General features: G+C 47.3%; 3 protein-coding genes across 5 annotated transcripts; all 3 read right to left on the bottom strand.

Moving 5' to 3' along the window:
* Window positions 1-365: 365 nt before the first annotated feature.
* LOC6736311 (calumenin-B) lies at window positions 366-2133 on the bottom strand. Its single transcript, XM_002083159.3, has 2 exons — window positions 1573-2133; window positions 366-1432 (listed from the first exon to the last, which is right to left on the bottom strand). The coding sequence occupies exons 1-2, from the start codon at window positions 2045-2047 to the stop codon at window positions 918-920; spliced, it is 990 nt and encodes a 329-aa protein (XP_002083195.1). The 5' UTR covers window positions 2048-2133; the 3' UTR covers window positions 366-917.
* A 145-nt stretch (window positions 2134-2278) lies between these two features.
* On the bottom strand, window positions 2279-4890 carry LOC6736310 (rab5 GDP/GTP exchange factor). Its single transcript, XM_002083158.3, has 4 exons — window positions 4585-4890; window positions 4305-4508; window positions 3938-4250; window positions 2279-3870 (listed from the first exon to the last, which is right to left on the bottom strand). The coding sequence occupies exons 1-4, from the start codon at window positions 4736-4738 to the stop codon at window positions 2451-2453; spliced, it is 2091 nt and encodes a 696-aa protein (XP_002083194.1). The 5' UTR covers window positions 4739-4890; the 3' UTR covers window positions 2279-2450.
* A 165-nt stretch (window positions 4891-5055) lies between these two features.
* On the bottom strand, window positions 5056-24765 carry LOC6736308 (protein FAM135A). Of its 3 annotated transcripts, none has more exons than XM_039293238.1 (10): window positions 24528-24765; window positions 16940-17102; window positions 15666-15982; window positions 12574-12880; window positions 10764-10793; window positions 10320-10507; window positions 7335-10263; window positions 7057-7268; window positions 6748-6988; window positions 5056-6693 (listed from the first exon to the last, which is right to left on the bottom strand). In XM_039293238.1, exons 2-10 carry the CDS (start codon window positions 17014-17016, stop codon window positions 6501-6503), a joined length of 4494 nt encoding a protein of 1497 aa, XP_039149172.1. In that variant the 5' UTR covers window positions 17017-17102; window positions 24528-24765; the 3' UTR covers window positions 5056-6500. The 3 variants fall into 3 exon arrangements, with proteins under 3 accessions (XP_039149172.1, XP_039149173.1, XP_039149174.1); XM_039293239.1 differs by lacking the exon at window positions 24528-24765 and adding an exon at window positions 23519-23534; XM_039293240.1 differs by lacking the exon at window positions 10764-10793.
* Window positions 24766-26204: the final 1439 nt, after the last annotated feature.

Below are 26204 nucleotides of genomic sequence, written 5' to 3'. Positions count from 1 at the left end.
CGTAAAACTAGTTTCAGCTAAGTCGAATCACTCATGGAAAAGATATCCGAGTTCTCTTTTCTTCTCCAAGATCTTCGCAGCACCAGCACATATACTTACATAGCTCATTCAAATATTCTTGATTGTTTATCAAACTCCACTTGTCAATGGCTGACATCATTCTCGCTCGAGTGCTCACTGTACCCACAACGGAGACAGACTTATCAACGCCGAAGAACGAATTATTTGCTTATCTCGGCGAAAGTCGAGAACCGAAAATAATCTAAATCAGCTTGAAACCAAATAACCGATTCCCGGAGCTCCTCACTTCTGGTTCTACACCGAGAAGTATCTAAGGCTAGCACGAAAAAATAAAATATACATAATTAAATAGAATAAAAGCATTTTATTGAACATATTGCAACTAAACTCTAGAATGATTTTGTTAATGATAGTTAAATGTAAAATGTAGTATCAAGTCCAAATCGTAATCGGTAATCGTAGGCATTCAAGATTCCTATTGTTTTTTCCGGTGCACTCACACTCTCTTTGGAATGTTCTCGCAGCTGGAAATAAATCGGGCTACAGCGAAAATCATTTATGTTTATACATATGTTACACAGGCAAAGGCGGCGTATCTGTGACTCTGGGCAAGGGGAGGGGTCAAGTGACCGCATGTGTGTGCGGATGGGGTTTCGTTCCGGTGACGTGGCCATTGATGCTCCAAGAGCTGACGTGGACGCCTTTCAATTAAACAAATCACCTCAAATCAATTGGTCGGGGTTCCACATACAAATGGGAGCACTTCATTCGAGTCGGTTTATAATGCACTTTCTTAAGGTCTTAAGGGCTAGACATGTTTACAAGTTATTTGGCATGCGAAGTGGGAGATTCATAGGATCAATCTTAATCTCAGGGATGCTGGGTATCCAGACCCTCTAGAACTCATCGTGGCGGGCCAAGGCCTCGCCGAAATCGGTGGCCTGGGAGCCGACGAAAACGTCGTACTTGTCTAGAATTTCCTCCTTTGTCAACTTATCATCGTGGTCCGCATCGGCCTCGAACAACAGGTGCTTGGCCTCCGCCTCCGAATGATCGAAGTCGTGGGGCGCAATCCACTGCTTCACTTCCTCCTCGTTCAAATAGCCATCTTTGTCCAGGTCGCGATGCATGGAGAACGCCTCCCTTTCGTTGGCCACCCACTCGGGCTCCTCGTCTTCCGCGCCCGTCGATCGGTACATGTCGCCAATGTACTCGTCCACCGAGATCTTGCCATCGTGGTCCTTGTCCAGATCGGTAATGGTCTCGCGCAGTACCACACCCTTCATGCTGGGATGGTCCTCGGGGTGCAGGAAATCGGTGAACTCATCCTTGTTGAGATTGTCATCCAAGTCCTGGTCGGCCACCGACCAGCGGTACCGATCGCGTTTTAGCAGGCTCTTGTAGCTGACTCCTGTTCGGAAACCAAACACAATTTGATTAGATTAATAAATAGGGTGTTTCCGTCCATCAAAGCTTTGACTTCCCTATCAAAATGATGCCTTTTCTTACAGGGAATGTAATCCTCGTGGAGGATATTAGCTGCATACATACCATTTTCCTCCTGTTCCTTCTCGTCGGGGCTCAGATCTTCCATGAAGCCGTAAACGGCCTGCATGTAGGAATCCCAGCTGATGGTATCATTGTTGTCCGGATTTTGCTGCTTCCACACGCGACCCACGTCCTCTTCGATGTAGCGCCTCTGGGTGTAGGCGATCCAGTTCTTCAGCTCCGCCAATGTGATTGACCCGTCCTTGTTCTCGTCGATTCGGTCCACAATGACGCCCAATCTGCGCCTGCTCTCCTCGGGCGTCAGGCTGTCGAACTTCTTGGACTCGTCCGGGCCCAAGAAGGCTTCGTGGTCAAACTGGGCATTGTGCTCGCCTCCGTCGAAGTGCTTGGGGTGCAGAGGGTCGTGCTCCAGCGGATTGTGGGGCAGGTCTTCCGGAATGCTGGAGGCACTTGCTCCACTTATCGCCGCCGTCAGCGCAACAACAAGTAGCAGCATCTGAATTCGGGTTCTAGCCATTTCTCGTGAGCGCTTGCGTCCGTTCGGTTCGGCAGGCAAACTGAGAATAAATCGTGTGGGATTGAGATATTCGGAAAACAACAATCTCTCTGGTTACTTTTCTAGTGCTGCCAGATTTTTAAATAAGTGATGCCCAGTTGGCGGCACTTTTGAAAACCATACAATTACCCCTGGGAGACAAATGAAGCTTAGTTAACCGTTTATGTTAAAAAATAATAAAACTTGTGTAACTGTATGTGTTAGATTGCATTTATTAAACGTCCTTTTTGTAAAGCTAGTTAAATATGGTACAAATAAATATGTGCAGAAATTTAAATTGAAGCGTTGGGCTAACTACAATATTTCACTTAAACCTTTTTACATTCGCGCAGCTGCAGGATTCAGCGATCCAGTACACAAGTGATTACTTGGGAGCATCCGCGCCGTCCTGTCCCAGAGAACTAAAGTCCCCCGTGTTGCACGAGATGCTGGGAATATCGAAGTTCGAGAAACCCCGGTAGTTTGACACCTCGGGCTTCAGAGGGGAAGGAAGCAGGACAGCTGTGCCGGGCACTTCGCTATCTATAAGGCTATCCGTGGTGCTATCCAGCAGACTGGTCTCCGGCAGAGGCGGCGGTGGCTGGGCAACTGGGCCCTTCTGCGCCAAGGGGTCGAATTCGTCGAGATTCAGCTTTGACTCGTCCGCTGTGCTGTTCTCACCACTCTGATCCGACAAGTCGAAGTCGTAGTTGATATTGGTCAGACCTCCTTGAAACTCGGAGCCCAGCATGAGCGAGTCTGTGTTTGCCTCGGGCACGGGCTCCTCCAAGAGCGAGACGGCATCAAACGCGGTGTAGTTAAAGATTGGAGAGGCGAAGAGGTGGTCGGCTGGCTGAACGTTCTGCTGAAGTGGCGACAGACGGCCCATCGAACTTATGCTGGTGTCCTTAAGGGACAATCCCGATTCTTCAGACGCCGCTGCGGGCTTTGCCAAGCCACCAGCTGCTGTCAGCGACTGGGAGGTCAATGAGCCGCCGTGCAGCATATTCGCTTGATAATGACCAGCCTCGCTTTCGTTGAGGAGGTGAGCCCTGGCTTGACCAATCAGAAAAGCGGGTGTTTTGATGGGCAGCAGGTTGAGTGGGGCCTTGGCAATCACGGTGTCCACTCGATCCGTCACCTCCCTTTGGAAGTCTATAAGCTCTTTTTCAAATGAAGTAATTCCAGAGCTAATCAGCGCGTTCCTTTTCTGCAGCATCTCCATTCGCTTCATGTTCTCGGATATCAGGTGAAGGCTCTCGCAGGCCAACAGGGCACTTTCCCAGGGCGTGCTGTAGGGCTGCTGTCCAGACATCAGAGCCTCGAACTCTTCGCTGCTGACGCCCAGACTCTCGCCATTCAGATTCTCTATGAAGGCAATGGCGGAGCACAGATTGGTAAAGTAGTAGCCACTCTCGCCGCTCATCACCCGCGAAGCGTTTGTGAAGCGCGTAACGAAGTTGATGTTGCTGTGCAGTCGCACTGGATTGGCCTTGAGCACGACGAATATTAGGGCGGGTAGGAAGTCATCCGCACTGGCGGGTCCCCCAGTTGCCCGCTTCAGGAGCTCAAAGATGTGCCTGCAGCAGCGCCAAGTGCACTGCAGTTTCTCCTGCGGCGAATAGTACGAATCTATGCCCACCAGCTCGGATATAGCATTGTATACCAGATCCCTGGCCTCCGAGTTGACCTCGTCGATGCTGCAGTCCAGATGCTTGGCCGTAATCCAGCTCAGCTGGCGTATGCGCTTCTGCACCTTCACGTCACTGTCCTCATCGGTAGTGAAATAGGGACTGAAGAGAAATCTGCAAACAAGAAGAGTTCCCCAGATAAGAGTATGTACTCCTCGGATATTTACGTTCCATGACTCACTTGTGGTTCTGCGTCATCACCACCTTCTCAAAGAAGTCAATGGCACTATCGCGATCCTCGTTGGTGGCTATCTCGAAGCTGGGATCGTTGTGCACAATGTCTGAGACTTTGGTGTAGGCGTTTTGAACCAAATCTGATAGTTCATTGATGTTTTTGCCGCCATTTCCGTTCATGTACTTGCGGATGTCGCTGTCCAAGCGCTGGATTTCAAGCTTGAGTTTCCGTTTGCCATCGTCGGGAATGCGAAGTTGCCGCAATTGCAGCAGGAACTGGCCCTCCGTGGGATCGGGCACATGACCACGCTGTTGGGTAACTAAGGAATATCCAAGTATAAGCATTTAAAGGCAGTGTGGCTATGTAATATTACTTTTTTGGGCTCCCGCCTGCAGAGTTTTTTGCAGCACCGCGGTAAACTTTTTCTTTTGCAGGGTTCCCAAGTGGTCCTGCTCCTTGTCCGCCGGCTTCCTGACCTGCTGCTCCACTTTTCCCTGGAGGTGCGCATGCTGTGGCGATCGGCGATCCAAGGTGGCGACCGAGGAAGAGGACCCAGGACCCGTCTCGCCAGCCTTCTCTGTAAAGAACCACTTCATGACTGAACGCTCAGCATCGGCTTGGGAGTTATGTGCAAGCATTGTCTGGGGACTTACGCTTCAATTTCCGCTGCTTATCATTAAACTTTTCTCGGAAGCACATCGAGCACAACCCTTCGTTTTGGGGGGTTCCGTAAAACCCGCATCCTGAACGGCACTTGAGGTCCTGCTGGCCCAGCCGCAAAGACGGAGGTCGCGACGCCGTTGACATCTCGGAGGTGTGGCTCTGAAAATACAGCTCCTTATCTGTGGGAGTCCCTTTGTTGTTTATTGTTTTCGTGACTGAATCGTGGAGATAAATAATTCCACAGCTGTCGGCGTTGCCAGATTGTCGTTCATTCAGTGGTGGCAAATCGCTCAGAAAGTTAGAGATGAGCTGGTTCGCCGGCTTTGAGTAGCCGCCCATCGAATGGAACTAGTTCGCATCGTACAAAGGGGATTTCCCTCTTTTGAATACAATTTTCATAAAAAAAGAACACAGTTTGCATATTTCCTGAAAACCCACATACAATTAAAACACTGTTCAGATATGTTCCACTAAAATTGGATTTTAGCATATTTTATTCGTAAAGAAAAGATTTAAACTGCAACTTAGGGAAATTTGCACAATTAGATCGAATACATGTAGTAAAATCGTGGTGCCCTAGGGAACATTTCAACACACATTCAATTCTTAGATGCACACAAACATTTTTAAAACCAGTTACACACTTCGTATATCGTCATAGCAAGTTGATAAAGTAGTAACATTTAGGACGGTTATACACGTAAAAAGAATGCATTTCTGGAAGGGTCGCTAATGGTAATAGTTCACAACAGCAATTGGAAAAAGCTCAGAAAACACAGAGTTATGGCTTAGACTAGACTATAAATTTGCAAAGTTCTTTGTCCTAACTGCTCTACGCTACGTTACCGATCTTGTTCCCCAATGAAAAGTTTAAATCTGCAAACAAACCTCTACATCGTCCAGCTCTCCACCTAATTGACGATCCAATAATGCACTCAACTACTAACAACTCGACTAGTTCAACACTACCTCTACTTTATCTCTAGTTCTTCTAAATTTGTTCTCTCGTCTAGCAGTAAAAAGATTTGGAAAAAACCATTTTGTCTCTGTTTGTGTTTTGATTAGTCTTAAAAATTTCTAATACTATTTCGCTACTGTCATCAAAATGCAACCTTGCCTTGCCGTGCTCAACTACTATCCATAGTTTACGTATACTTAACATGATCGTTCTTGTTTTCGTTCACTTCCCATTTGCAATTCAACCGTTTCGAAAAAGTCTCGTGTATAGTTTTGAACTGGAATTTAACACTACTTATGATGTCTTTGGCTTTTGTTTTTGCTTTGTATGCGTTCAACTCTTACAGCTAACAATGTAATTATCTTTAACGCGTGTGTTTCAACATTATGCTGACTTTGGTTTTGGTTATAGGTTTTTGATTAAACGTTCTTTGGTTTTTGATTTGTTCGTATCTGAGTGTATTCAATTCGCTACAAAAGAGTTGCATTTGTAAAAAATTCAAGTCTAACGATTTGCTTCAATAAATTCCTTGTTCCAATCGCTGATCAATTGGAATTATTTGGCTGATCTGATGACTATGGTTCGTTTTTTGTCTTCGAATTATGTATGAGTACCCTGTGTATTCAAAAGTTCGGCGTTCAAAACAGAAGTTAGAAATTTTAAGTTTTACAGAGAATATGTCTTAACATTCAATATATACAATTGAGGGAAACAAAAGAATTACATCATTGATTGCAACTAAACAAAACTCTTGACAAAACGAAGAAACAAAATGAAACATAAGCTTTTAAACTATAAAAACATGCTATAATTACATACTTATAAGAAAATAATCTCTTTTTTTAATATATAAAATTAATTGGTAGTTGAATCTTCCGACTGTGTTTAGTACTTGATTTATTCGCCAGGACTCCTCTAAAGACTTTTCAGGACTCTTCAGTGACCTGGTTAACTGAAGTACTTCAGCCCTGCGATCAGCATAAACTTCTCAATAAACAACTCCGAGTCCAGGACAGCAATGTGCGCCGCTCGACCGATCAAAGTGTTGGCCGTGTGGGGCAGAGCGTGGTGGACATCGAAACGGGCCAAAGTCAGTTCGGGCCTGGCCAAAATCGGAGCTATTATGTTGTGCACCATTTCCCTGTAAAGGAATCTCTATAGTCACGAGTATATCAAGGAGCCATTCCAATCGAACCTGTAAATGGTACCCAACGAGGAGCTATCCCTCATGGCTGCCTTGCAAAGCTCCAAGCGAGCCGAGTGCGCCGGGACATACCGATCCTGGCTAGAACCACAGAGCAGGATGTTCTTGAAATGGTGCAGGGTGCTCCTTTGGCTCAGCCGGTAGAGGAAACTGTTCCGCATATCGGTGGTATCTCGCATGCAGAGCTGCAGCAGGGATCCGGACTTCTTCCACTTCTGCATGAACCACATTCCTGCAAAAAGTGTCCCCACCTTGGGTTAATCACCACGCTTAAATGTGTAAGGATTGCTATAGACTCACCCATGTTCACCAGCCCACTCGTGTTGTATAGTGTTCCCAGGTGGGGTCCGGAGAGCGAGAGGAAGGTGTGCAGTCGCGGGAGCAACGGCCTCATTTGGGGCCTGGCCAGAGCACTCCGCACAATTATCGTTCCCAGCGAATGGGCGACGAATGAAATGCGAGCGGGATTCAGGGCGCAGCTATCGATATGGTAGAGTATCTCGGTAACCAGCCTAAGTGATCCCAGATTTTTAAAGTGACATCATATTTATATTGACTTAGAAGTGCATTTTGCTTACCGATCAGTCATGGTGTCAAAGTCCGAGAAGGTGTCTCCCTGGTTCCTCTCCGACATGAGGAACTCCAGATTGACTCCGGGCAACCCCAGCTCCAGATAGGTGCGCACCAGTCGCAGGTCCGCCGAGTTGCCATCCAGCCCGTGGACGCAGATGACCAGGTGCATCCCATTGGGCGAGAATGCGCGGTACTCGTCGCTGATGTAGAAGTAGGGCAGTTCGGAGGCCAGCTGCACGTAGTCGGAGTATATGCTGCCCTGGTACTTGATCTGCTTGCGGAACTCCTCGCGGTACTTCTCGAACTCCAGCAGGGAGATGCTGGGAGGAGCCTCCTGCGCGGCGGAGGCCACTTGGCCCTTGCGCTTGTGCTTGGAGTTGGTATTCGAACCGTGGCCCTGCTTGTTCGTCCTCACTTGGCCGTTGGAGTTCTCCTTGTTCTCGTCCTGTTCGTGATCCAGACCATTCTCCAGCCCATTACCATTACCATTTATGGCGTGAGTCTTGCAATGGTGGTTGATCGAATGATTGAGGAGGTTTTGGGGCCTCTTCAACTCCGCCAAGCTGTGGGATTTGAGAACAGGCTTGTTGCTGAAAATGGCCGGCGTGGAGATGGGACGCAGTGACTCGTAGATGTGGTACACTGGGTTATCAATGGCTCCAATGGGCTGGCGTTCCTTTAGGGGTGGTGGCAGATGGCAAGCGACAATTTTGGTCTTTCCCGTTGGGGGAAGTGCAGCAGCAGGAGGAGGTACTGGTGCTATGGGTGCTGCTGGAGCTGGCTCCGGTGGCGGATCGCGGAACTCATCGGGTGGCGGCGGAGCCAGGACTAGCGCCAACTCCTGCTCTTGATCCTGGAACTGCTGAGGAGGTGGCAAGCACACTGCATCCAACGGTTGCATGTCCTTCAGACTTGTTATATCGAAATCCGACTTGGACTTCTCGCAGGCAGTCTTGTGGCGATTTCTCCTAGGAGGTGGCTCCATTTCCTCCACCTCCGTTGACTCCCCATTGGGCAGGTGTCGTAGTCTATCCAGCTGGTAACGGGAGCGCTCCCGCTTGATATTCACCGTCACCGAGGAGATCTTCTTGTGTACCTCAGTCTGCTGTCGGGCAGGAGTCCTGCTCTGACTGGAGGTCCCTGCCTGCCTCTTCCGGGTCTTGTGGGGGTGCTGCTGCTGAAGCTGCTGCTGTTCCAGGACCTTTTGTAGGCGTAACCTCAGCTGCTCGCCATTAAGGCGGGTCTCCATGGCCATGCCCATCCCCAAGTTTAGCTGGGTGTGTCTCTGCCGATTGGTCATGCCCGTACTGGTGATGGTATCCGGACTAGAAATCGCAAGGGAACTCCTTCGGCTGCTTACCCAGCCACTCTCCTCGCTCAGCGACGAAGTGGAGTTGCTCCTCTGCCGCCTCAACTGCGAATCGGAATCGAATTCCGGTGGCGGAGCCAAGTTTGGCAGGGATTCACTGAAACCACTGGTGTTGGGATCACTGCTGGTGGTGTTGTTGTTGCTGGTTCCCTCCAAGCGGAAGGGAACACTGTTCGAGCTCAGCATCTGGAGCTTTTGCATCATGTCGCTCTCTGAGCTGCTGGACTCCTTCCGCAGCTGACCCTGCCTCAACATCTCCTTGATGTCGGAAACCCTCACCCGGGCAATCTCCACGGCTCGAGGTATCTGCGAGGAGCTGCTCCTCGGCATGGTGGTATGCTGACTAGGAGGAGGTGGTGGATAAGAGTTCCTCGGTGGAACCATCGACTTGGGCAGGGAGTTGTAACCATTGTTGCACTGTTGCTGCTGCTGAGGCACCGCCTGCTGCTGTTGCTTGGGAGGATTCAGCAGCTTGATCTCGTGAAGGTAGTCGAACTTTCCATACCGCTGCCGAAACTCACATATGTTCCTCATCAGATCGTCCGCCTGGAGTCGGGGTAGAGTGTTGTTGTTGGTCGTGCTCACTTGATTTGTGGTTAGTCCCTCACAGCCATCGAGCTGGTCCAGGGACTTGCTGTGACGCGCTGGCACACTGGAATCCAGATCGAGATCCTCCAGCAAACCGGTCACCGAGTGTCTGGACAGATTGTGACGCAGTGTGGGAGGAGCGACGGCTTCCGGAGCTGCTTCCTTGCTGGGAGCAATGGTGAGACTCGCCTGGAGCACTTCCCCGCCCAAAGCGAATCTCGGAGTGATCACACACTTGGCGTGCGGATGAGCTGGGCCCGAGCCATTGGTCTGCGGGTAATCGTAGTCGAAGTGGCAGGCCAAACAGTCTTTGATGCCATTTAAGCTGCTGCTTGAGTGGGTTTTGTCCACCTTTTTCTTCTGAACGCCAACCACCGAGACTGCGTCTTCCAGCTGGGGATCACTACCGGATCTTCTCCTGGCATAGGTGCTGCTTGTGGTCACGTAGCGATCCTCGAAGATCAGCGGCAGGGACGAGGCGTCACCGTCGATGGGGGTGCAATGAACGGGAAGCGGCGGCAGGGATTGCAGATAGCGACTCCTCCTGGCCAGCTCAGCTATGGCCACGTATCCCTGGCAATGGCCGGGTGAGGGTGACCCATTGGATTGGTCCGGACAACCAGCTGCTGCTGCATGCCGCGGTTGCTCCAGCACAAAGAAGCCCTCGGCGAACCTTCGCACCCGGAGTATGTGGTGTTTCCTGGCCAGCAGGGTGTGCACTGCTGTCGAGGATCTGGAGGCCAGGAGGACCCTTCTCCACCAGAAAATGCTCTCCGCGCACAGTTGGGCTATGTCGGAGTTGGCCCGAATGGCGAAGTCCTCCTCCGCCTCGAGCTGCTTGGCCTGATCCAGTAGCAGTTGCAGTCGTTCTCCCGTGTCATTCTCCCTCAGAGGCGGTGAACCAATCTGGGAGTTTATGCTCGGAGGTAGCACAGTGCTGAACTCGTTAAGAGTGGCCTTCAGTTGCTCAATGGCACCTGGAAGCAGGGAGATGTGACTTGACTCGATTTGTGGACTTAAGTAGAATCCATACCTAGCAGCAAGCTGCAGATCTCGCGATGAATGGCTCTGGACTGGAGCAGCCTGCCAGCAGGACCTCCGCTGCACTTGGTCGTCCCGCCGATCTGGGGTCCGAAGAACACCGCCTCCAAGGGTCCTGGCGAAGTGTTTCCCCTGCAGCTCAGCTTGCCCGCACTCCACGGCTTCGAACTGCGAGGGGCACTAAAAAATAATGAAAAGGCCATAAAAGAGCTCGGTTAAATCCTTCACTTCCTTCCAACATCCACTTCATATCTACCATATAAAAGTACACATAAAAGAAGAGACGTGGACAGGGACGGACGGACGGATACGGATACATAAAGCAGGCTCTCCTGGCCACAGAAACTACACCAACTACGTGATCCGAGCGGATTGAAGTACGGAATTTACACAGTTACGGAGATCTAGTTGTGATGGAGTTATGATGGGCTCTTACCAGAATTTCATGTACGAGAACACGCTTTTCCTGCAACCGCAACCAGTTTTCAGTGTCGTATTGGTCGGGTTTGATCCGTATTTTGAGTGATATTGGTATGGATTATGTGTTTGGGTTTATTTCGATATCGTTGATGCACAGAAATGAGATAAATGGATCGCAGGTTATAGAAAATGATAAACGGTTCAATTACAACTGCAACTTATTGTCAGGAAAACAAGGATGTTCGCCACACAACCTGCGTTGATATTTTGTTAGTTTGTATATACAAATATAGTAACGAAACAATAGATCTATACAATTCATAAGAGTTAACATATTCAGCTACCTATAGAGTGCAAAAAGTGAGCATACAGCTAGTTAAAGAAATCAAATTATGGAATAATAATAAGCATCTATCTATCAATGGAATTCAAGGAAATAATAAAATAGAATCCGACGAATAAGGACTAAATCTAACATTTAATCTTCAGTCCAAGAGTTCCAGTTGTGATAAGCTTAAAATTGTAATAACACCACTACTTCGAAGGATTTAATCCCAAGCTCTTTAAAGTTTCGCCGCCGAAAATCCGCTGGTAAGCCAATCCGACTGTGGGCATGATTGGACCTCAGCTTGCCGAGATAATCAGGCAATTTACGGCGCTGCTCACGAGGACGAAGGCTGGGGAAGCGGCGGGGATTGCTGGTAATCAGGATGAGTATGCCGCATCGGGGCAAAGGCCAAGGTCAACAAGGAATTCCAGAGTCGAATGAGATGATATTTTATTCATACGAGAGATAGATGGAGGCACTACGCGGCCTGGGAAAATTTCAAATTCCGTTTCATATTGTGTTTGCCAAAGGATTCGTTTCGAGCGAGGACCTCAAATGCTGCTCCTGGTTGGGAAAGTAGCAGAGGATTTGCACTCGAAAATTGCCGACAACTTTTAGCAATATAAAACAGATTAAGGAATTACTCACTGAAAAGATGGCAAACTTTGTCAAGGATAATAAGAGGGAAATACTGGCGGATGGCACATGGCGCACGGATACAACTTTTGCCGAATCAAACGGCGTAAAAATTGACTCGGCAGTTGCACTCCGCCAGGGATGCGGCCACGCCCCTCGAATTGTGCCACGCCTCCGCATCTTGTTAGCCGCGCAAGTTTCGTGTTGTATACTTTTCCCCAGCAACTTTTCCCGGAGTGGGACAGGAGCCAAAGGACAATTGCATTGCGAGAGTCATTAAAATTTATGCCTCGACATTTTTTGTATCCTCTCCCTTTTGTGTGAACAGTGGGCGGAAAATGAGGCACTGCGTCCTGCGGAGTCTGTGTGCAATTTTAATGAGTTGGAAATGATTTGTGCGGGTAACTGGCCGCCAGTTGCCTACGAAGCTCCCACGCCCCTTTGTCCCTCTGTCCGTCTGCTGATGCTGCAGTCCCCACGCAACAGGACACGATAAAAAAGGGGAGACTGCCACGCCCACTGACCCGTGCAGCCCACGCAGCGGGTTCAATTTACTGTGAAAAATATGACTGTATCAACGGTGACATTAGAGATCATGTTGTCATCTTCACTTTGCATCTCCTGCAACGGATGACACTTGAACCCATGACTACACTGCGGAAAAATGTTGACTTTCAATCCTGTGAAGATTTAACTTAAGTATGTGCACTTGTGAGTAACCGAAAGTGATTTAGAACTGTTTAAAATCCACTCATTATTAATATTACTACTAGTAGTTCCACGAGGAATCTCCCTGTTTTAAGTGGAGTCCTCCCTGTTTCCCATCTTTTTTTCTGTGTACCATGAGCACACCACTACTCACTTGATGTACGGCTGATGAAGGGCCACGAGGCTGGCGTGGATGCCCACACTGATGGCCGCCAGATGGAAGTAGTCGAACAGCACCGGCAGATGGTAGTGAAGGCCGCGTCCCGGATGAAAGTTCAGCTGCAGGTTCCTGGTTGAGGCCAGTGTCAGGGCGGAGCTGGAGGGTCCGGAGAAGCTGCCCATCCCACTGCCGCCTCCATTGCCGTTCAGGCTGCTCGACCCGTTCTGCTCCCCGAACCAGAGCTCCAACTGCAGCGAAAACTCGGCCCGTTCAATGGACTCCTTCAGGTGACGACTGTCAACTGCAAAAAATGGATAGGAATGAGAAGAGCGGGAAAAAAGTGAGTATCCGTCTTGAGGTTGATTGAACTGCAAATCCCCGGGATAAATGCATGCCCCATACCCCATGCCCCTCCCAAATCCCTTCAATTTCAATTCCGTCTTGGCTTATTTGTTTTTCTATTGATTTTCGTTTAGTTCGAAATAGTGGCAAGTGGGTGGCAACTGGGTGGTGGTTCGGGATAGGTCGGTCTGCCACCCAACACCCCCGACCAAATAGGTTAATGTCCATGTAGTTGTGCTGCGACAAAGACAAATCAAAATTCTGCGAAGACCGCAAATCGTTGGCCGGAAACCGAGTAAATCGATGACTCAGGAATATGTTGTCCTAGTTGTGTTTGGGAACTCAATCAATTAGGTTCCATTGTCGATTCAAGCAGATGTTGCAGTGTTAAATATGGGTGGATTTAAATGTTTGATTATGGGAAAGTTAGGGGAACTTAACTTGAGGTCTGCATTTTAAATTCTAGACCCATTAGGTCATCTTCTGAATGGGGTTTCCCTTTTTGGATGTTCAACAAGTGAGTCGAATCGAAGCGCAGACTCCCACCTTTCTTTGCATATTCATCAATACCAGCTATTATTCCACCTGCTACTCCATAATAATAACCATCAGAGTTTGCCAGAGTTCCGCTCCTCCCTTTGCAGGGTCGATCTAACCCATGGCTACCTTTAGCTCCGTAAGCCCCACCCACGTCGTTTCGGAGCCGAAAATGTTAATCAAATTCAATTTGCTCCACATGTCGATGGTGGTTTATGGGGCTCCCACTTAGGATGCCAGCAGCCTGCTCCTTCGTGGGGCCATAAAATTCATTTGTTTTCATAAAATAAGGATTTACTTTTGGCGAAAGGCAATAAAAAGAGCGGAGAGCAGCCAGATCTCTTTGGCCTGTTGAGATTTTTGCTGGCTCCTCCGGCGCATCACTCATCCGCCATGTGGTCCGTGGTGACAATTGCTTTTGGCTGGAATAATTTAAATGCTGAGGGCTTCACAAGGGTCTCCTCTCCGCCGCTCGACACAGTTTATTTTATTGTCTGCGGTGCAGTAACCCACTGTACGAACTATACGAAAGATAAATTGCACAGTTAGGAAGAGCGGAAGAACGGAAAAGCGGGAAAGCGGGAAAGCGGAAAACCGGAAGGGGGAGAGCCCAACAATCACACACATGCGAGGAGGCATCCACAACAGACTGCGAGCTGTCAACTGAAAAGTTACTTTTGTTTGTGGCTCTTTCTAGATTCCCCGCACTTTGCTCGTGAAACTTGTCCAAATGAATTAATCACTTTGCTCGGCAGCCAAGTGGATGATGTTTCTATTGTTGTCGAAGGATGCGATGGCGAGCAAAAAAAAGGCAACAGCTACAAGGATGCGGATAAGGTGCCTGGGCTTAGGCGTCCGTCAAGTGCTCATCGCCATTCTGGCACTTCAACACCTTGAAATCTCCGGCGCTCTTTTATTTCCTCACACAATACCCATAAATATGCGAATAAAAATATCTTTTTATATTTTTATCCAACATTTCCATTTGCTGCCGACGCGTGTGTACATATTTCCATGGGCTTTTCCGCATTTCCCGCCTTCCCAGCAGCGCACTCTCCGCATCATGTGGAAATTTACTTTCAATTTGCCCATTTTCCTCTTATGTTTTTGCGCCGTTAAGTTTTTATGCGGCTTTTATTGGGTTTTATGTTGCGGTTACCATGTACACAAAATATATTTAAATTGGATTATTTTATAAACGCGCACTTAAGCACACACAATGTGAAACATAATGTATATAGTATATATATGATTATAGAGTTATGAAACTTATTTCGTTGTATAGGTCACTCTCTAGTCCATCATCCACTTCTTGTAATGCATAACTAAATTGTTTACTTTAGATTTTTTAACTTGGCCGTCTGTCTTTCGCGCAGCGTCTTGTTTTTCTTTTATTAATGTAAACTGGGTCATGGTGTGGGCCAAGTTTTTCGTTTGCTGGCCGAGAATTTTCCAAAAGGAGTTCCTCCAACTTACCGTAATTGCATTGCAGCCAGGGCAGCAAGAATCCTTTTAGCTGCAGTCAGCAATAAATGCAATTAGGTGGAAAGGAAGTTTCCGAACCGAAGTTTTCCCGTGTCCTGCCATACGTCTTTGGCATCTGTCCCGTGTGGTCAGCGGCTCCATTCCAGATCCCCAGGGCTCCAAACTTTCGGAACTTTGGTCCGCTCTCTGACAATTTGATTTATATTTCCAATCGAACAATAAACTCATTTCGACTCCGAAAGTTTCGCTGTCCGCTGGCTGGTCGAGTGATTTGGTGTCTGGTTACCCGCGCTGGGGTTTTTCCCCGGATTCCCATCAAAAGGCCACCAATGCGGCAACGGGGAATTCCCGGCATTCTTGCCACTCGCCAAAGTGCACATTTCTAGCCCAGCTCGCTTGGCCTCGTGACACTAACTTAATTTATTTTAGGATCTTTAAAGCAATTCAATAAATTCTGTAAATTATAATCTTCTCTTTTTTGAGAGCATAACATTAATAGAGTAGAATTAGTCACCCTTTAAACAAACTTATCAATGCCAACAATGCGGAAGAAGGCGATTCCTTTTCGCATTCTTGGCAAGATGCACTCGAAAGTGCAATTTATGCGGCAGCCTACTTGGCCAATGGCCACACTCTAAAAAAACCCTGTTTATTTGCCTGCCGGGGGTAAGAACCTTTTACCAAAACATTGATTTACACATGATTTTCCCGAGTGCACTCACCTAGCAGGTGGCTCCTGAAGTGGATGATGTCGCGCAGCGGAACCTCCTCGTTGCGGTAGAGTATCTGGAAGATGCGCGAGGCGCCGCTGCCGTTGATAACGGAGGCGGATGAGCAGCTGCCCCCCGGCGGCGACTCGTGGAGGCGTGGCACTTCCCCCGGCGACAGCTCCCCCCTCTCGCTATCGCTGCTGCCGTGGTCGGTGGCCCCGTTGGCGTGTCCGTTCTGTTTTCCGGGTCCACTGGCTTCCGGAATGCTCGTCTCCACCTGCACAGGTAGGCGGGGCGAAACACGCAGGCCACAGCGCACCTGGTAGAGTCTGTGGACGAAGGAAGGGGTGAGGTGGGCGGATTAATTAAATTCGCTTTATCAATAGGGAACTGTTGTAATTTATATTGCTCTTGTTTGAAGGTATATTCCCCCCCAATGATATTGAATTTCTCCCTTAATCCACTTGCTGTCGAAACATTTCAAGATCAGGAGTCCTCGATTCCCAGCAGATTTGCGGGCCACTGACACTCTGGTCGTCAGCAGCTTCATTTGCAGTGCCAAGCGAACAAAGGGAAATCCGAGGAAAGCCCAAACAAATGCTCTGTTTTTCTTTTCATTTCGTGTTTTGTACTTTTTGTGCATTCGTTCGTTTTCTTCAAGAGCAGCAGCAACAAATTGAAATCCCATAAACACTTGGCTGACAATTAGTGAGTGCTACGGTCACTATGTGTATGTACACATGTCTGCCCAGCCCACTTGCCCCCTTTTTTTACTGGCTCTTGATTGGTTGGCCACGCTTTGTTTGCTTATTGCACTGCATTTCATTTTGTTTGCCCGACACTTCAAAGGTCCGTGTTACGTGCTCGGCAAATTGGGGAAAAATTAACAATTTTATTTGAAATATTTTGTGCCAACAGTGGGTAGCGAGTGTGTGAAATGCCTCTATTGGCCCGGATTTCTTAACTGTTTGCGAACAAGTAATCACGAAGTGCAAATCATCGTTGCAAATCACTAATTGCAGGAAGCCAATTTGGAAGGGTTTAATGATCTTATGGCAAATGTAACTTTTATTAGACGGCGACAAATGTAGATTGGGCGAAACTTTAAATGGAAAAGTTGGAGCTTCAAAGCTCTAAGTTTGACTAACGCATTTTCCAGCTAATCCATCAATTTTCACGGCGTTCTTTGGAAACTTTCTTGGCATTTACTTTATTACTTGGGGCCCCTCGGATTAATACATCACCGAGTTTGAGTGCTTTTAAACTGAAACTCAGGACAGACTCACCCGCGCTGAAACAAATCCACATTGAAGAACTTGTGCAGCTCCACGACGAATTCAATGGTGGCCTGTAGGTCGCCCATGGTGGCCCGATTCCTTGACCGCCCAAAGGGGATTCCCCTCCTCGTGGCCGTCTCAAGTTGTCAGCAAGTTCATTGGCTCTTCGCCGCTGGAAGGAAAGAGAGATAAGTTCTTACTTTTATTTATGGTATGTGATTTTTGGCTCCAACTGCAGCGCCCGCGGAAAGCGGAAAATGCAACCGAGTTGCCAAGTTCGATTGCCGTGCTCTCGATACATTTATTGGCAACTATTGACAGCCTGGCCAATTGATTGCCCCGTAATTGTGCGCGGAAACTGTGCCAAGTGGGCGACTCTTGCCCAGCGCTTTATTGCTTTCTAGCGCGGGTGTGGGTACACAGAACAAAAATAGGATGGTATTCCTTTAGAAATGGGCTTGTAACTATCCATTTTACATGGCATTCTTTAAAGTTAATTATATTTTTAGCCAGATAAAAGACTTTCAGGATATTTTTCATAAAAGCTTGTTGAAATTGTGCTTTTCATTTGTATTAACTTTCAATTTAAAGTCGTCTGGAGTATTAAACGGCATTAGTTCGATGGTACAAAGGCGTCTTGTTAGCCAAAAGGTGAAAGTGGGAGGACAGCCATTCTTATGGTTTTTCCCTTTGTGTAGTTGTGTGTGTGTGTGTGTGCCGACGTGTGTTTGTGTGCTCTGAGGTTAGCGGGTCAGCCACAACAACAAGGGAAGGGGGAAGCCCCGCCACGATGTCAGTCGAATGGGGCCAAAAGCGAAAGGAAGACAGCAACAACGACGACAACTTTTAATCGGCCAAACAACAAAAGCTCCTTTCTTGCCTCTCCCTCGCGGCGGGAAACGAGAGGGAAAGTGGGGAAAAGTGGGAAAGTCAGTCAGTCAGTCGCCTGCGACAACCGCGCCTACAATAACATTAACGTGCTGCAGTTAATGCCACCCCTCCGCTTTTCCGCCCACTTTCGGGTGACCTCGCTTGTTGACACAATGGAAGCACAGCAAGAGGAGCTGCTTCTGCTTTTGCTTTTGCTCTGCTTTTGCTGATGAAAGAGTTCTGTGCTCCGTGTGGACTTTTAAGGATGGCCTGGTAAGGAGAACATGTCTGCTCCCCTCCACCCATGGAATCATCTCCCTGCGCCGGCTGTCTGTTGTTCGCCTCATTGTCAATGTGGGTTAACCTAAGTGAGCCAAGAGGTGGGTGGTGTGGGTGGCGAATTACACTACGTCACACGGCATTTTGGGAAGTCTTGCCATCTTGATAAATGGGTAGTAATTTACATATCCATTGGGAAGTATTTAATCTTGAAGGTATAAATCGGAAAAATAGAATGCCGTAGGTAGTCAGTTTTATATTTTAAGAGGCGCTCCTTGTAATTATTCTTTTTTAAGTTCCTCTTTCAGTTTCCCTAGCTTAACGCTTAACCAAGTTGATAACATATATCAGATAAGATGCAGCCTTATAGTTTCCGACCGCACTGTTCGGCGGCTGCAGCTCGGCGAGTGAAAGTGATGATGCCATTTGTTGGCAAAGGCCTTAAAACTCCGTCGCTGGAATCCTTGGGGCCCAGTCATCATCCCCGTCTTATCCCGTGATGAATGGGCAAATGTTGTCGCTACATTTTGACTTACTTTGTCATTAAGTGAACGCCCCGCCCAATTCCTTTTTCTATCGCTTGACAAATATTTGTGTTCATGAATTTGAAATGCTCTACGAGGCTTCGGCTTTTGGAAATTAAAAGCAAATTTGTTCGCTAGTTTTTTGCACACGCAAACATGCAAGCGTTTCGAACATTACGTATACGCCGCGCTGTCTGAGCGAGTTCAACAAAAAATGCAAAAGGAAACTGGGTCAGCGCCAAAGTTCACGCAAAAAACGAATTGTGAATAAAGTGCCACAATGCGTCCACAAAGACTGCGAAATTTTTGGTTTGGTACAAAACGCGAAGCGGAAACTTTTAAAAGCTCAACAAAAACACATTTGCGCAGTGGAAGGAGTGGCGAACGGAAAGTGGGATTTCAGTGGATTAACAATGGCAAAGCCGAACAATAATGAGGATTTTTTGGCCAGCTTAGGAGACCACAAGGACGAAATGCATTTATCAAGTTTATAATTGAAAACTGGAAACTGTCATAGAACTGCATTAAGAACCGAATGGAAAACTTTCCGAATCAGAGACGGTGCGCAAATTTGCACAACTATAGAACTAAACAAAATGAGCTGTGAACTATTTAATTTCGGTATAAAAACCACCAAGAGTACGCCATAAAAATAAAGCTACAAAAGCCACTTGAGTCACTTATCGAAACAAAAGGCGGGCAAACAAACAAAGGCTCAAATACCCCAACATAAGCGCAGCATTTCCGATAGTCCAACAGTCGCACACTGATAAAAAAAATTGGGTAATGATAGTAAATTATGCCTGCTGAAGGTAGGAATTGTAACACAACGCTTTATTATTACTTCCCGATTTTTGTCAGTGCAGACGAGGCGAAGCCGTCGATGACAACGGCCACATAAACGGGAGAAATCAAATCGTTCGTGCTTATCATCGTAATGATTATCCCTAATGTCCCGGGCAGGACGAAGAAAGGACTTCCGCGCGAAGGAAATGAGAAAGGAGACGGCCGATGGCCGCTGGCCGCATCTCCCAGAGCAAGCCCACTTTGGGCCAACTTTGGCTGGCGTTACGTGTGTCCTGTCCTGAATCATCTTCGTCTGGCCAGAGTCCAAATGGCAGGAAAAGTAGGGAGAACCGAGGACTAAGGGCCGTCAATGGCAGACAAACGAGGGTTGGTCGCCTTCCTTCCCTCCCAGATGAAGATAAGTTGGTGACCCCGACACGTCCTGCTTTTTTAGGTCCTTCCCCCTCCCCCTCTTCGATCCACCACTTGTTTGCTAAATACTATGGCAAAGTGTATATATATAGGCAACGCACACACATAAAACATGGCGTGTGAATGTGTTAATGTCTAAGGTCGTCGTGGCCTGTTGATGAATGGAAAACAGAAGCTTTCATGTTCATATTTCAATTTAATGCCACAGGATGGTAACATTTCCTTTTCCTTTTCCGTTTCGTTTCGTTCCTTTTATTTTCGGCAGCGTTCAAGGCCGTAAATTCAATTAATTTGCTCTTCAAGCCTGACATTATGATTGTGAAAAATTAATTAAAATACTTTGTGCAGCTTTAAGCTGCTCGGATCAAAACGATTGGGTTGCCCAGCGCGACCAGAGGTCCTTGAAAAATTAATGGCTTCTTTCCAGCGGCTCAGTTTCGTTCATTAACGATTTATGTTGCCTACTTGCCAGCGCCAACCTTCAAAACTTCGATACCAAATTGTGTTTATTTAACTTCTGGGCCGCAGCACCATGTTTATCGCATGTAATTTGAAACTCCGAAGCGAACATTTTTGTGATTGTTATCCTGGTTGCCCCGAAACACAGCAGCCCCTAAATTTGGTTGTCCGGCAACTTTTGGCTACCTCCATCCCGATCCCATGACAACTTCTTTTGCCGCCAGACTGAGCCGGAAATAGGCAATTCCATATCAGACATTTTCGACGACCGATTCGTTTGCCTCGGTGGTGGTGCCCCCACATCCCCGAAACATGTGTTTTTCCATTAAATTATTCATCAACTCGGAAAGTTAAGCAGCCTGGTCGCCAGCCCTATCCCAGCCCCATCTGCCCAGGAATCTCGTAAAAAATGCCCTCGAGTGCCGACTTCGTCGCCGTCCATGAGCATGAAAATTATTTACCCTGGCCTCCAAACTCTTTTCCCGTCTATTGTGCACAATAAGGCAGGGTAAATGCAGTACAGACTAGTAGTTACCCCGTATAACTAACAATTTGTACAGGTTTTAGCATCTATCATGGAATGATTCATGGAATTCGCGTTTATGAGAGATAAACATACTTAACCACTGTTGATTATCATAGTCAACTGCTGAAGAATTCGCGTTTACTTAAAAGATTAGAACCGGTATACCTCTGTTTGCACAGGGAAGGCATAAGAAATTGCCAACAGTTGCAGCTGACGGCGGCTACAAAAGGGCTGGGGGCCAAGGGGACCGAAGGGTGGCGTGGTATCTTGGCCAAGTGCATCGCGTGCCGGGGAAAAAGCCAGGGGCGATCGGGCGGGCCACTTGCACACGTTCACGTGTCGAGGCCCAAATGGGTTTGGGCCAAGTTGGCGGGGCACAATAAAGGGCGAGCCGAACAACTCAAGTGCGCAGCCAACAATAACAAAGGAACAAGACCTCAAGCCGATGAAAGTTAGGAAAAGCCTGGGAAACATTGCCTGGGGCGAGTGAAAAGCAAGTGCTGCTGGCAAGGAGTGGTCAACATCCATACGGCCCTCCCACATGCCCAGTCTCACAGTCTCACATTACACGTGGCCACGTTGCAGCGGAAAATGGGTGGAAAGCGATTGAAACGTCTGGCGGGGAAAATCTTGTGGCGCATCAAATGGAATTGAAGTGAAAGAAGCACGAACCAATGAAAGATGGCACTGAGGCTCAGAAGAGCTTTGCGAAATGAAATGGAAGTGGAAAATGGAAAAGCAAATGAAAAAGATCCGGAAAATGCAGAGGATCCAGGAAAGATGTCTAACTTAAAGATGGCTACTACCGAAAGGTAAGTTCGATGCACTTGAATTAGTCGAGTTCAATCATATATGATATCATAAGCCTATGTATGAGTACAATCTTCATTAAAACGAATTAAAATGGCAAATACATTATAAATCTAGGAAATAAGGAGAGGAAGCTATACATTTCCCAATCTAGCGCATAATAATTATAAGCAATAGCATAGAATTTCTCTAGCCTGGAATAATTAAGTGAAATAATTTATTTATCAGGCCACGAAGGCACCTCTGCAACCGGCGGGCTACAACATAATTTGCTCAACTTTCTGCAGCATTTCCGAGCATACATGATGCATGGCGTCAGCCCCGCCCACCGGACGACTTAATTATATGCACCGAGCAGCCACATCCACGTCCACATCCGCTGGCTCCCCTTCATGAAGGACCCTTCCCACTTGGTTAGCTCCAACAAAGCTCAACGAGTTTAGCATTGTGTAGAGCGAGCAGGGCACCTAAAGGACCTGCGGCGTCTGGACTCCCTAATGAAAATGGAAACTTGAATTGGCAGCAGACCGAATCGGAGCAGGAGCAGGAGCAGGGGGATCCGGATGCGGATCCTCCACGGGTTGGGGCGTGGAAAAATTGAATTGAGCCTTTTTATGCGACCCGGCTGGCGATGGATGGGGATCCTGGAGACGGAACAGGATATTTCATTACATTTAAGCATGCATGGCTGAATAGGAGGACTCGGAACGGGTTTGCGGGGGTGGCAAGGGTATTCGGAAAGGGTAACGCCCACGTGGAAAAATGGCAACATTGTTGAAATGTGCAAATATTGGCTCAAGTGACGGCAATAAAAGAGTCAACCCCGGCAAGTCGCTTGTCCTTTCCAACAGCCCTCGAGCACCTGAGGGTTATCCTTTTTATATGCTACCTGGTACTCGCAGGACATTGGGCATATTGGAATGATTAAACATAATGCATATAGAAATGGTACAAAAGTTATGTTAAAGCAAGCGGTGTTACCTAGTCTTATCTATAGATTGGTTAAATTCCCAAGCCATCGCCCATCGCATCACCTGGTATTTCATCAATTGATGTCCCTTTAGTGTTTTCCCAACTTTAACCCCAAAAGCTCACGATTGTCGACAGCAATTTCAATTTCCCCATGATTGACAGCCCGAAGTCCGCCCCCTTTTTGCATAATTGCATAGTCGGCCGGGCAATATCGGAGTATTCCAGTGTGCACATAAATATATGTGGCTCATATGTATATATGTATGTGTTCCATGTCATAGATCTGTCCAGGAGCAGGGCCTTAACCCCTGTGTCTCCCACAGCCTCATCTGTCTACTGCGGTTTGGGTTCTCGGTTCAGCTCAGTTAAGTTCAGCTCAGTTCAGTTGGGTTGAGTTGCGTTATGTTGTGCGGGGTGTTTTTGCGTTATACGGCAGTTAACTGTGTCGTGACATGTGGCAAGCATAAAAGAACCGTAAAATGTCATGTTTGTTGGCGGCCAAAACATGACGTGAAGTGGTCGAGATGGAGCGGAATACTGGAAAGCACTGGCACTACGCTGACATGTGACTCACGCATTTGGCCGCAGCTCCTTCTACTGGGTGGGGAGCTGGTGCTGCTCAACTAGGTGGTCGTGTCAACACATGGCCAAATTACACTGGGCACGCGGCAAGGAAACCGGAGAGCCACGAAAAACATCGTCGGCGGTAAGGAGTTTTTAATAAAGTCGCAACGCGAGACGAGTTGAGTTAGTCATGCGATAATAAATCGATTTTATTCGGTTCAGAATGGTTATATAGATTGGAAGAAGCTTGATATATAGAAGTTATGGGATACAACTTGGACTTCGCTTTAGAAAGTTCTAGCCATTTATAAGGATACCTAAAAGTTTAAAGCTGTAGAACAAATAGTATATAATACTTTTAGACACCTTGAATCATAATACTTTGTAGCATCTGGTTAGGTATCATATCATATCCATATTAACCATCAAATCGTGGCAATAACTTAAACCTTGTAGCACAGTGTCGCCCGCACTGAGGGACCCTATTTCGTCCTCTTTGTTGACCATCAAATTTGGGTGCAAATGTCCTGTTTCGAACCATCCGAATTCGTTTTAATTAAATGCATCATAAATTCTCGCACATTTCTGGCTGTCACTGAAAAAAGATTCCCTCGAATCGCACTTGTCACTCAGTTTTGAACACTTTTCCATTCCATTCCGAATTCACTTTTCTCTCTGGGCTCGTCGGCTTTCTTTTTTTATGATTTGTTGGCGGGGGTTTTGCCCTACAATCGGCGTTGCCGATTTTTTGTCGCTCATTTTTGTGTGGCCATGAAAAGCGGAAATTTATTTATATATTTTTGCGTTTGCTCTGCGGCGCTTTGCGTATGAAATGTTTTTGCAATTTAAAAATAATTAACCCAGCGAAAAGTTGTTTGCCGCAGAAGCAGGAATACTCGTATAATGTGTTGTGGGCCGGGATAAAAATATCAAGTAATTTTTGGGCAATTAGCAGTTCGAGAACTAAACTTATTCGGGTTTCGATAGAAACTTTGCTGGGCTCCAAAGTCCTTTTTGGGGCTCTCGTTTCAGCTTTTGCCCGGAGTAAAAATATCCCCCAAGCGGGATGGGAACTCCAAAAGTGGCGTCCCTTTCGATGGCCCCAAAAATTTAGGTGCAGCAGAGTGGGCCCATTGAATTAATTAGGCTGCGACAACGAGGAGCACTTTAAGCGGGGGCGGTCAAGTGGTGGGAGTGGCAGCCACCCCACCACACCCCCCTTAAGCCTGGCATTTTGCCCTAATTTTACTTTCTGCCATCAGGACACACACTTGGGCTTCTGGGTTACAGGGAGCCAGGGAGCCAGGAAGACAGCCGAAGAGACAATCGCTCTCTCTCTTATCTTCGAGCCATCCCGATGTCATAATTTACGCACTTCTTGAGCGGATCCGGATTACTTGCACGCAGCCATTTCCCCGCTTTCCTTTTTCCGGCTAATGAAATTAGAGTGCAGAAGAAGCCGCAAAATAAACCGAAAAACCGCAGAAACCGAACGTTACAACGAGCGCAACTATTGTGGTATTTTCTTTTTCGGCGTGCTCGACAATTTCCACCGCCAAACGCACGTCCGCACCGGGAAAATGTCTACAGCGAACTGAAGCGGAGCCACTGCGCCGGAAAATGAGAGCCCGAGAACTGGGAATCGAGAACCCAGAGGCGACTGCCGAGAACGCACACGGAATGCGTCGTCGGATGAACTGTTCCTCGTGCTCTTGGCCGAGTTTTCCGCATTTGGTTCAGATGAATTCGAACATTCTTCATTCATCCGCAAGAGAAAAGGTGAAGAGCACATGGCACATCTTCTCTTGGAAAAATCGCACGACGATTGATGGCATTTTAAATGTTCTGGCTATGACGGGTGATAAGTGATTGATTAATTGGCCATAATGATGTGGCATCAAGTTTTCGAGGGAAATTGAAAGTGCTAATTCCGCGAAGAGGCGGTTCCTAAAACCTAATACTGTTAGGGCTGCCTAATTTGTACTTGTCCAAAAAGATTGGAGGAAATTAAATAGGAAACCTCGCTACTTTAATCAAAATTACCATATGAACATCACTCTACCATCAATATTTAAATGAATAATAAACAAGAAATTATATTAAGTTATCCTAAAATATATCCTTTCAGATCACATACCTTTCTATTTCTCCCTGAATGGGGACATTCCTGTAAAAAAAACCCTATTTGTGCATTTTGATTGAAATTTAAAAGTCCTGGCAGCACCAGCTGATTTCTCCTTTCGTATCCTCTCTTTCGGAGGACATACTGCGCATGTCCTCTCTTATCCTCACTCTTGGCGAAACGAAAGCATCCTGTGAGTTCCCCTGGGTCCTGTTTTGTGCGACTAGCCCTTGCCGGCGGCGACCGTTTCGCAGGATACAAGAGGGATCCGAAGGGGAGTCCTGGCAAAACAGCTGGACACAAGGACACTTAGGCGGGAAAGGACGACAGGAGACTGTTACTAGGATAAGGACAATAAGACGAACGCCGAGTCGCGAATCGCTGGCAACAATGTTCGCGAAAAGCTCTTCTCTCGTCACTGGAGCAGAACAAAGTCAATCAAGGATGAAAATCTCGAAGAGGATGAGTCCTTTCGGCTTTCCTCTCCAGCTGATTATTCTATCGGCAGTAGTTTTGTTCACTTGCCACACAGACGGACAGGTGGCTGCATTCCCCAGGAGAAAAATTGTGGCAAAAAGAGAGCGCAGAACTTCGGGGAAAACTGCTGACAGCACTTTCGGTTTTATTTGCGCGCATTATGGCGAAACAAGATTACTGAGCGGGGGGAGAAGGGCGGTGGTGTGTGGTATGCGGTGCTGTTCAAAATGAATTGCTCATACGCACCGTTGCACCCCATGGGAAACGCCGATTAGATGATGAGCTTATTTCCCCCAAAATGAGCGAGCTATGATGGATATCGGTTTTGAGATTAAATCGCATATAGATGCCGACTATTAGGCTAATTAAAAACATAAGTGCCGTGCTTACACAAATAACTATTATTGTGGTCTGAATATTTAAAGCATATGTAAAGCTCAAATACTAAATACT

This window comes from Drosophila simulans, chromosome 3L, assembly GCF_016746395.2.
Source record: "Drosophila simulans strain w501 chromosome 3L, Prin_Dsim_3.1, whole genome shotgun sequence".
Taxonomy (NCBI): Eukaryota; Metazoa; Arthropoda; class Insecta; order Diptera; family Drosophilidae; genus Drosophila; species Drosophila simulans.
This window is presented reverse-complemented; position numbering and strand designations above follow the sequence as displayed.